At 41.2% G+C, this 12,390-nt stretch overlaps 1 protein-coding gene across 1 annotated transcript; it reads left to right on the top strand.

Annotated features, from left to right (window-relative positions):
- Positions 1 to 3,422: 3,422 nt before the first annotated feature.
- LOC109410045 (uncharacterized) lies at positions 3,423 to 12,209 on the top strand. The gene is made up of 3 exons (XM_062858613.1): positions 3,423 to 5,797; positions 5,859 to 6,029; positions 9,285 to 12,209. Exon 1 carries the CDS (start codon positions 3,745 to 3,747, stop codon positions 5,143 to 5,145), a length of 1,401 nt encoding a protein of 466 aa, XP_062714597.1. The 5' UTR covers positions 3,423 to 3,744; the 3' UTR covers positions 5,146 to 5,797; positions 5,859 to 6,029; positions 9,285 to 12,209.
- Positions 12,210 to 12,390: the final 181 nt, after the last annotated feature.

Genomic DNA, 12,390 nt, shown 5'->3' on the forward strand with positions numbered 1-12,390 from the left:
AGGCGAGCCAAAAAGTGGTGACGCGATCACAAAAAGATATTGGAGAAGATGGAGCGACAAAGCTGAGGATCGGAAAGCGGAACACAGTGGATGCAAGGAAAGCAAAGGCAGGGAGAAAAGCGACTCCGGCACAGTCGGAACAACCGTTGTCGGATACGGTGTACCTGGAGCCGGTGAACTACGACCAGCCTATTCCCATCCATGCAGCGGAACTAGGTAAGGTACTCTACGATGAGGGATTCCAGAAATGCAGGGAGATACAGAAAATCGGAAAATTCCGATTTAAGCTGGCACTCGAAAGGGCGGAGGACTCGGTACAGCTGGCGAGGATCAACCTAGCTTCGAAGAACCTAAAGTTCTACATCCCGAACCTGAAAAACGAAACGCTGCTGTTCATCCGGGACGTTCCAAGGGACTTTACCGACGAGGATCTGGCCAGAGGGACGACAGCTGAAGTGCCGGTGAAAAAGGTGGAGCGAATGAAGAGGAGAAACCGGACTGGCAACCTGATTAATACGGAGAACATCAAGGTTACTGTGGAAGGCAGAACGGTCCCGAGATCGGTAAAAATCTTCAACGCCAGCTTCCTGGCGCAGCTGTACGTCTTCCCGGTTAAACAGTGCAACCTGTGCTGGAGGTACGGACACAGTAAGGTGAGCTGCAAGGGGAAGGCAAAATGCCCGAAATGCGGGAAGGATCACGGAGAAACGGAGGAGTGCACTGGACCAACGCGGTGCATCAATTGCCACCAGGAGCACGAAGCGAGCAGCAAGGGATGTCCAGAACGGGAGAGAAGAGCCAAGATACTCAGCACAATGCAGAGGGATCGAGTTCCGTTCGCGGAAGCGGAGAAGGCTTTTCCCAGAACACAAAACAGGTTTGCCGGACTGATGAACGAAGATGATTTTCCTGAGCTGGAGGGAGCGAGGCCAGCAGACGCCCCAAACAGAGGCGTCGGGCCAAGAAGAGACCAACGAAGTCCACCAAGAAATCGTCGGCAGCGTGGAAGCAGAGAGGAGAGGAGTAGCGAAAATCAAAATGTCGAAACCCTGGAACGGGACGAAGGTGGACTGGCAGGCATCCCCAGCAGAGGAGCTGTGCCGAAAAGGCCCCAACTCAGTCCAACAGGGTGCAGAAGGCGGCGCAGGAGCAGCGAGGGTAGAAGTAGTAGTCGGGGCAGCCTAAGGTACAGTTCGGTACCACGAACCTCAGAGGGCTACGCGGGAAATCCATTGAAGGTCACGGACTTCGAGAGGTTCATTGGCCACCTGAGGAGGGAAATAATGCTCTTCTGCTCAGGGAATGTATGGATGGTCCCCATAATCGAGCTGCACAGCAAGATCGAAAGCAGGATACAGCTGGAACGAACCGAGATCGAAACGGACCAGCTACTGATAGAAATCAGCATGGAGTTGAGGAAAATAATAGAAAAAGGAACGGCACCAGAAATGGCGCAACAGAATAACAACCATCGCAGCCAAAATGGTGAATAAAACCCTGAAGCTGATACAACACAACATACAAAGCATAAGACAAATGGATACTAGAGAAGAACTCCATGCTTGCATGACCCTAAATAATATAGATGTAGCCATGCTACAGGAAATTTGGTTGAAGGAAAACGAAAACTTCTGTTTCAAAGGACATACACTTTTCTCGAAAAGGCGAGCTGAAGGCTACGGAGGAGCAGGCATCCTGATTGCAGACTCCCTGGTCGGTGTACAACTGGATCTCCCAGCATTTGATAACCTGGAGGTAGTAGGAGTAAAAATATCGAGAGGTTTCGACCCGATCAACCTCTTCTCGGTATACCTATCACCAACGAGAATACCCATCAACAAGATACGGGAGGAGCTGACAGCATTCTTTGACTACGTGAGCAGGCTAGGTGGAGAAACGATCGTGGGAGCAGACTTCAACGCGCACCATGCGTCCTGGAGCCCAGAGTTTCCGTCGTGTAGCAGAGGTAAGATATTGAACGAGCTGATAGGAGAGTCCGAGATGGTGCTACTGAACGATGGCTCGAAGACAATGATTTCTGCCCCGGAGGGTAAAGAATCTGCAATTGATCTCACCTTGGCTTCAACGGTAGTAGCTAGGAAATCAACGTGGATAGTTCAGGAGGAGGAATTTGGAAGCAACCATATGAGCATAATCATCGAGGTCAACAGTAACATTCCCATAGTGGAGCGGACGGTAACCAGGATCAACCGGGACAAACTAGTGGAAGAGCTGAACACCATGAGGCCGCAGTTCATATACTCTCCGGAAGAAATGGTGGAGGTCTTCGAAGAAGCTACCAAAAAAGCATCATACAGCTTTAAGAATAAGAAGGCCAATTTCTTAAAAACATGGTGGACCGACGAGATAGCCAACCTGTATGCTAGCAAACGAGAAGCTCTTAGGGACTACAACAAACAAAAAACACAAAGCAACTACATACTTTTGAAAAAGGAGCGGGCGGTTTTCAAAAAGGAGGTTCGAAGGACGAAACGGAAATACATAAAGGAGTTGACGGAGAAAATCGACGAATCTACGCCGCCCAGGCAACTGTGGAATATTGTCAAGGGAATAGACACCGCGTTAGCTGGAAGCCACAAGAAAGGAGTCGAGTTAAATCAGGAAGAAGGGGTCAAGTTCATGGACCATTACTTCAAGGATAAATTCCGAGAGATAACCCTCCCGGCAGCATCCACGGACGAGGATTTGGGAGCCTACGAAATGGCAATACGAGAGAAGGAGATTCTACCGGTACTTCAAGGAAGAAAGAATCACTCGGCGCCCGGATTGAACGGGATGTCGTATGCGGTACTGAAGCAGTTGAGACCTGATATGCAAGGAAAGGTATGCGAGATGCTGAGTAGAGTGTTTGTCTCGGAGGAAATTCCGGACAGTTGGAGAAACACCGAAATAAAACCGATCCCGAAGAAGTCGTGGACAACGGAGCAGCCAAACACCATGAGGCCAATTGCACTGATCAACGTCGAGATAAAGCTGATAAACTCTGCGGTCAAGAATCGGTTGATGGAGATCGCGACGATCAAGAAGATGATTCCGGATCTGTCCTTTGGCTTTCGGAAGCATGTCTCGGCGTCTACATGCGTAAACTACGTGGTAAACTCGGTACACAGGGCAAAAGAGGAAAGAAAGGAAGTTTTCGTAGTGTTTCTGGACGTGACTATGGCGTACGATTCAGTGAACACAGCAATGTTACTGGAGATCCTGGGAAGGCTAGGGATACCCAGAAAACTGGTATCGTGGCTCCACGAGTACTTGAGATATCGGAAAATGGTCTTAAGAACCAGTTCTGGAAAAGTTGAGGTTGAAGTGTCAGAAGGCCTTCCCCAAGGATGCCCACTTTCCCCAGTACTTTTTAACCTGTACACGGCAAATCTCCACAAACTATCGGACGACAACTGCGAATTGGTGCAGTTTGCAGACGATTTCGCGGCCATCATCAGAGCAGATACAGTGGAAGAGGCAGCTGAGCGGTGCACTGGATTCCTAATCAAGCTTTTCGGAAAGCTCAACGAACTGAATCTGAAAGTCAGCAGCCACAAGTCAGCGATAATTCCATTTACAAGGAAGAGGACCGAGCATCTCAAAGTAAAAGTGTGCGGTGAACAGATTGAGCTGGTCAACACCCATCCATATTTGGGATACGTACTGGATAGAGGACTGACGCATAGGAAGCACATCGAAGCAGTGAAGACAAAAGCTGGAGCAAAACTGGGATTGCTGAAAATGCTGTCACGGAAAGAAGCGAGCCCGGAAACCCTGGTAAAGATCGGGAATGCTCTAATTCGTAGTAGAATGGAATACGGCGCAACAATCTACGGCAATGCGGCCAAAACACACCGCAACAAACTGCAGGTACTCCAGAACTCGTACATTCGGAAGGCGATGAACTACCTCAGCAGCACCCCGGTGCATGTCATGCTAGCAGAGTCGGGGCAACTTCCGATGGAGCTGCGGATTGAAAGCTTGACAAAAAGGGAGCTGATAAGGACAATCTGGTATAGGACACCACTCATGAAGTTCGTCGGCCCAACCATGGACAGAGAAATGGGCAACGAATCCTTCCTAACTGAGGTTGCAGAGAAACATCTGGACGTACTCTTCCAAGTGAACCCATCGGACAGGGAGCTCCCAAGCTTAATGAGAATGCGCACCTTTGAAAGAGTGGAAATGGACAGAATAGTAGAAACATCATTATCAGGAGAAAGGCTAAAAAAGGAGCGGACGGCACCTGAAGTGTGGCAGGCACGGTTCAAGGAAGCGTACCAAACCAAGTACAAACACCACACAAAGATCTTCACGGATGCTTCAAAAACGTCTACTGGAACGGCCATAGCGGTATACGATGAAGCAGACTCGGACAACATCACGGAGAGCATCAACTCGAACTTTTCAATCACGAACGCTGAACTACTCGGCATTTTAAAAGCACTGGAACTCATCAAAGCAAAAGGATACAGGAAAGCGGTCATTTTCACGGACTCAATGAGTGCGTGTGAGATGATACGAAATGGAAGAGCAGTGGACAACAACTATCTCATAGGAGAGATATACAAGGAGTTCCTGAACAATGCGGAAAGTGCGATCAAGGTACAATGGATACCGAGCCATATGGGAATCCATGGGAACGAAATCGCCGATCAGCTGGCAGTGGCCAAAACACAGCACAAACAATCGGACTACCAAGGAGTAACTGCTGGAGACGCGCTCGTCCTGAGCGCGAAAAATACGTGGGAAGATTGGAACCGGAAGTACAAGGAAGTGTCGAAAGACAAAGGAAAATGGCACTACCAATTGATGGAGAAACCAGGGAAACGGATATGGAGTAAGGAGCTCATACTAAACCCAAAAGAAGTGAAAATTCTAAACAGAATTAGAAGTGGACATTGTATGACGAAAGAAAGGAGGGCGAAATGGGGTTGGGAAGAAGACGAATTGTGTGAATGGTGTGAAGAAACCGAAAATCTGAAACACATAATCTACGAGTGCCCACAATACAACCTAAGTCGAAGTCAGTTTCCGGCATTGGAGTATATGAAACCATTAGAAGTGATTCTACAAGAAGGCTGTGAAGAAGAAATGAAGCAAATAGTGAAGTTTTTGGAAGAGAACAACATCCACATATAAAAAGACAACTAAACATGTAACAAACACACAACTAAACATGTAACGAAAAGACAACAGTACACCCAGGGGCGAGATGGACCAACCGTGGTCTTAGCCTGTCTAAAAGACAAATCCAAAAAAAAAAAAAAAAAAAAAGAACAGTGAATATTAGGAAAAGTACCGTGAAATTGCGGATATTCTGGTGGATCGGATCGGGTACCAGCGGAAGTGAATCAAGTGCGGCCGGAGCAGACCTGTTCCGGCCAAAAAAGTAATATTTTCAGCGGCAGTGGACACCATTGATGACATGGAAGGATGAAACAGACAGAATCGGAAAACTTGTGCGACTTCTTCTCGGTGACCGATCAAAGATGAGTTTATGTGCCGATGGCAAACGGAGTCCTGATACTATTTCCAACAAACAAGTACAGCCGCAGAAGCAGCAACGGACGATGAAAACGGCGACCACGGTGGCGATCACCAAGTCGGAATCGCTTCCCAAGTCGTGAAGGAGGAGGGAATGTTCTAGCACTCACAGCTGCAGCACAGTCACGCGTAAGTCGGGTACATAACGTTCGGGACATTCCTACCGGAAGAGGTTGCTTCCAGCACCCAAGCTGTTTCGAATAGGTGGAGCTAGAGAGCTGATGCCCCGCACCAGCGGCAGTTCCAGGTTAGTTGAGTGTGAACCTCGGGTTGTTTCTTGATCGTACAATTTTACTAACTTATTCCAGGGCCATCGAGAGTCAATCCGAAGACGGATGGAGACTTGAGCGCCAAGGTGGCGTACGATTTCCTGTGCAAAAACAGCAAGCGGAATCGTTTGGAAGCGACGGTGAATAACTACCAAAAACAGCAAATATTTCTGCACGAGAAAGCCACCGTACAGCGGAGGTTCCTACGTGGTAAGTTTATGATGATTTAAAACCTCTTTCAGGGCCATCTGTATGGCGATTTGGGACTTTTCGCCGCTGCCGGAACGGTTCTGAGCAGATCTCGGAGCGGACTCAGTTGTCATGTGATACAGTACAAGCAAGAGTAAGTGAGAACTTATCACGAAGATGCGTCGATCTACATGAAGCTTTTTATATGAGGAAACATCACTGACGACCCTTCTTGCCCAACCGCCCAACCCCACCCTATATCAAAATATTGTTCGGAATTCAAGTTTTTTCAACAGTAAACACTTTTATATGATTTTTACGTCAGCTGTAGCCTTTGCTCTTTTTCTTTTTCTTATTGTAATCTGTTGTTACTCTCCTTCTCAGATAAGTCAGATAAGGTTGTTGTTAATGCAATATCCATAATTGATCTAAGCAGTTTCATATGAATAGCACCCAAAAAATTGTGTTGTAGTTTCTACCGAACCCATGGTAGCAGTGAGAAGTGCACCAACAATTTTCAACCGAATGCTGAATTCTGCTTAATGTACTGAAACAGTTGTAAATATTACCTTGCCTGCTTTTTAACTGAAAGCATTCTAGATGCTATTATTTATTTTGGTATTGTAATTTTGACCATGTCAAGTTGTTTGTTGCGAGTTTTAAATAGATAACTGGATAAGCTAGCCAAAAATACAATGCCAAAAATAGTAGCATCTAAAATATTATCAGTTGAAATTACTGTATGTATGGTATTCCCTGGCCAAGTTCGCAGGGTTTGACGGTATTAAAGTGAAGGTTATTGTAATATAGTATTCTTTAGTGAATCATATCACCTTTTTAACAGTCTAATACGCCTCCAACGGTTCATCACGAACCGGCTGCTGCAGATGAAGTATGGCTGATGATCATATGTTTTGGCATATTCATCACATGCTTGATAAACACGGAGGGACCGCCGGGGCTGAATAGATTCTATACCCAAGCAATAGTTCCACGTCTGTTAGATTTGAGAAGGTTTTGAAGATCGTCACAAATTCTAGTAGAAATATTATAGGTTTTGTGACAGGTTTTGAAACCTTTTCATTGCCATTAGACTTGAAAATGCTGTTTGGGCTTTCTTCCCTACATTTTTTGGTTGATTTTGATTAACTACTAAATTTACTATAATTTCAGTAATATACAATAATTAAATAAATTCAAATTAGTAATTTTATCAAAACAAATTTGCTTTTTTAAATATTTCAATGATATCCAGTAATATTCTCTTTATATAAATCTAGTAAAATCAACCGAATAGTAGGAAGGAAAGTTGCAGTACTTAATAGTGCTGATAGATTCGAAGCTAACGTGCGAACAATGAAATACTGCACGAATTTATACTGGCCTGCTTGCTCTCACGCATGGTTTGACTTTTGAGCGGTGACGACACCACTCAAACGTCAAATTTCTTTGGGAGTGGGCGGGCCAGCCCAAGTACGTGCAGTGGACCATACTTAAACACTTTATTGACGTCAATGCGTTCGACATGACATTTTGAACAAAAACAGGTTGTTTCTAAGCTGAAATGACGTAACTTTTGTATGACTAGGAGAGAAAATGACATGGTTTATCTAGGTAGGACCGATAGGACAAATGAACGGATTGGCTCTGTTTTAATAGTTAGGTTGTTTTCGTATCTCGTATCATTGGAAGCCCATGACATGTTCAAAACTAGTGTCTATCATTGGGGATAGCGCCAGTGCTGTAGGTGGCTACCAACATAGGTGTTATCGCAGTAAAGGTTGTTGTCTTCAATTGGTATTTGACCGTAATTAATTCGATTATACATTTTACATAATATTTCTTGAAGATAGCAGGCACAGTTGTCAACATAGACAGCATTTTGTGTTGTTATTTCCAAGAAGTAATAGCAAGGGTATAAACATTCCTGGTGATTTAGGTTCCGCGGGTAAAGATTTATTCTGATAGCTTCATATACTTCACATGACTGAGGACGGACATGACTAATACATCTACGGGAGGGAAAATGCAAAATTTCGATTAAAACTACTTGGGCACAATGTAAAAACTAGTGTTAAATTGGGCAACATAGCATATTCCGTCTAATCATTGGTCTTTGTAGAGATGAAATTTGAATAACGGGTTCAGCCTTGACAAACAAGCTGTCACGCAGCTTCAACTGAAAACCCATAGAAAAAAAATACTGTATGTATGGTATTATTGTCAATGTTTCAGTACAAATAACAAGATTCTCTCGAAATTTGTTAGTTTCATTTTGGTTCTCAACTATGTTTCCTATACCTATACCAGTATTCTTGACCTAATGTAAAGTAGCAAAGCTATCGTTAATAATAAAACTACAAATTACAAATAATGATTATTTATGTAACGAGTTGCAAAAAGTTGATTTTTTCAGCAAGAGTGCTGAAAAAATCGAGTTTTGCAACGAGTTCCATACAAAATTCTATGATTTTTTCATAATGCAACTCATTTGAGTTGCATAATATTCATAATGCAACTCAAATGAGTTGCATTATGAACATTATACAACTATTTTTCATTATGCATCAGTTGCATAATGAACCAGTTTGGAAAAAAGCCATTATGATACCAAAATGAGTTAGATAAAATGTAAATTATGATACTGAATTGCATAAAATTATTTTACATGATGCAATCAGAAAATTTCAAATGTTTCATCAAGGGGGACTGGCAGGTTTGCGATTTTATAATTTGAGTTTTTTTTTTTCAAAGAAGAATCTCATAAAAAGTAGTAATCCGCAGTTTACTACAAATTTGTAGTAAATACTACATGAAATACTACTTTCATAGGTATGAATAAATAATGTTGAAACTATTGCTCCATGGCCACGCAGGTCATAGCTAGACTAGCCCCTTCGATGACGATGAATAATCAAGTCAAGCCGGCTGTGGCAACTATATTGCCACCTACATTTTCGAAAATTTCTTTCACACAAAAATGGTTTTGTAAACAAAATGTATTTAATCATTAAATCATCATAATAGTATGCTTTGACACCTCTAATTTTCTCTGCCTTATAAAGGGTTAATCAGAACCTTCCAAAGCAGGGATGGGAACACTCACTTGCAACGAAGTTTACTCACTAGCCATCATCACAGCTCAGAAGCATGCCATCAAAAACAGTGTTTGGAGTGTGCGCCCCTTACTTTATTCTTATACTTTAAACGCAAGCCAATAATTCTCGGAAATATATTGTAGAACCCTCTGTATATTGAACTTTAAATTTATTTCAGGAACTACTGGAGGAGCCGTCCATCCCAGCTGATAAGTGGCATGAACATCGTTACCATTATACCAGAGTGGATATAGTTTTACTATTGTATTGTTTATGTTCATATCTATAAATAAATATTTGGTAGGGGGGGGGGGCGTGTCTAGGTGTCTAGTTTGGGACTGCAAAATATCCGAAATTACACCGGGGTTCTTTACCAAAACGTTAGTATTGTTAGCTAGGACTTTTGAAAATACTAATAGTCGCTATGAATTTTTCGCAGATAATCTTAGTAATCAGAACTTGTAGTTAAATGGGCCAAACATGTCCTCTAAAATCGCGAGGTGACGCAAAATCCTCTTCCTTGAACTCGACACGCGAAGGTTCACCAATTCCTCTCAAGTAACCCAAAAAAGGCCTTCTATAACTACAACATAATTAGAATTCAATAAGTGATGGCTTTCCACGTCGTTTCAAGTCGAGAGGTGGCGCAAAAAAAAATATGGCACAAATGTCCCAAATGGAGGATAACGTGCCTCTGGAGCCGGCTTTCTTAAGACTTCTTTAATTACTTCCGAGGTCCACGTGTGCTTCTTCATTGAAAGAGAAGTTTCTAAGGTTCACCATGTCCTCCCAGGTAGAGAGGTGTCGCAAAGTATGGTCAAACTAACTAAGACTTCTGTATTCAGTGGTCCATTTTTTTGCTTCTTCACTCAAAGAGAAGTTTCTTAGGTTCACCATGTCCTCTCAGGTGGCGAGGTGACGCAAAGTATAATCAAACTAATAGGACTTCTGTAATTACTTCAGATGTCCTTGTGTGCTTCTTCACTCAAAGAGAAGTTTCTTAGGTTCACCATGTCCTTCCAGGTAGCGAGCTAACGCAAAGTATGGTCAAACTAACTAAGACTTCTGTATTCAGAGGTCCATGTGTACTTCTTTACTTTAAATCATAATTTGTCTTTAACCCGGGAGCGGTCGTGTCGTGTACTGAGTACACGCACCATAAAAAATGCACGCTTTTGGTACAAAGCGTGAGCGTGGCGTCGTTGCAGGTAGTCAAAGACGCGACTGCTCGAGGGTTAACAAGGTTTACCAAGTCCTCTCAAAATGTTTGGTGACATGAAATACGTTCAAGTAAAGAATATGCCACTTTTCCTAAATAAAATTTTACTGGTTCATAAGATATTATTTGAACTAAATCATAATTTGTCTTTAACAAGGTTTACCAAGTCCTCTCAAAGTGTTTGGTGACACGAAATACGTTCAAGTTAAAAATATGCCACTTTTCCTAAAGAAAATTTTACTGGTCCTTTAGATATACTTTAAACTAAATCATAATTTGTCTTTAACAAGGTTTATCAAGTCCTCTCAAAGTGTTTGGTGACACGAAATACGTTCAAATTAAAAATATGCCACTTTTCCTAAAGAAAATTTTATTGGTTCATTAGATATTCTTTGAACTAAATCATAATTTGTCTTTAACAAGGTTTACCAAGTCCTCTCAAAGTGTTTGGTGACACGAAATACGTTCAAGTTAAAAATATGCCACTTTTCCTAAAGAAAATTTTATTGGTTCATTAGATATTTTTTGAACTAAATCATAATTTGTCTTTAACAAGGTTTACCAAGCCCTCTCAAAGTGTTTGATGACACGAAATACATTAAAATTAAAAATAGGCCACTTTTCCTTCAAAAAATTTTACTGGTTTATAAGATATTTTTTGAACTAAATCATAATTTGTCTTTAACAAGGTTTACCAAGTCCTCTCAAAGTGTTTGGTGACACGAAATACGTTCAAGTTGAAAATATGCCACTTTTCCTAAAGAAAATTTTATTGGTTCATTAGATATTCTTCAAACTAAATCATAATTTGTCTTTCACAAGGTTTACCAAGTCCTCTCAAAGTGTTTGGTGACACGAAATACGTTCAAGTTAAAAATATGCCACTTTTCCTAAAGAAAATTTTACTGGTCCTTTAGATATACTTTAAACTAAATCATAATTTGTCTTTAACAAGGTTTATCAAGTCCTCAAAGTGTTTGGTGACACGAAATACGTTCAAGTTAAAAATATGCCACTTTTCCTAAAGAAAATTTTACTGGTCCTTTAGATATACTTTAAACTAAATCATAATTTGTCTTTAACAAGGTTTATCAAGTCCTCTCAAAGTGTTTGGTGACACGAAATACAAGTTAAAAATATGCCACTTTTCCTAAAGAAAATTTTATTGGTTCATTAGATATTCTTTGAACTAAATAATAATTTGTCTTTAACAAGGTTTACCAAGTCCTCTCAAAGTGTTTGGTGACACGAAATACGTTCAAGTTAAAAATATGCCACTTTTCCTAAAGAAAATTTTATTGGTTTATTAGATATTCTTTAAACTAAATCATAATTTGTCTTTAACAAGGTTAACCAAGTCCTCTCAAAGTGTGTCACCAAACGAAATACGTTCAAGTTGAAAATATGCCACTTTTCCTAAAGAAAATTTTACTGGTTCATTAGATATTCTTCAAACTAAATCATAATTTGTCTTTAACAAGGTTTACCAAGTCCTCTCAAAGTGTTTGGTGGCACGAAATACATTAAAATTAAAAATATGCCACTTTTCCTTCAAAAACTTTTACTGGTTCATTAGATATTTTTTGAACTAAATTATAATTTGTCTTTAACAAGGTTTACCAAGTCCTCTCAAAGTGTTTGGTGACACGAAATACGTTCAAGTTAAAAATATGCCACTTTTCCTAAAGAAAATTTTATTGGTTCATTAGATATTCTTTGAACTAAATCATAATTTGTCTTTAACAAGGTTAACCAAGTCCTCTCAAAGTGTGTCACCAAACGAAATACGTTCAAGTTAAAAATATGCCACTTTTCCTTCAAAAACTTTTACTGGTTCATTAGATATTTTTTGAACTAATTCATAATTTGTCTTTAACAAGGTTTACCAAGTCCTCTCAAAGTGTTTGGTGACACGAAATACGTTCAAGTTAAAAATATGCCACTTTTCCTTCAAAAACTTTTACTGGTTCATTAGATATTTTTTGAACTAAATCATAATTTGTCTTTAACAAGGTTTACCAAGTCCTCTCAAAGTGTTTGGTGACACGAAATACGTTCAAGTTAA

This window comes from Aedes albopictus, chromosome 3 (assembly GCF_035046485.1).
Source record: "Aedes albopictus strain Foshan chromosome 3, AalbF5, whole genome shotgun sequence".
Classification (NCBI taxonomy): domain Eukaryota; kingdom Metazoa; phylum Arthropoda; class Insecta; order Diptera; family Culicidae; genus Aedes; species Aedes albopictus.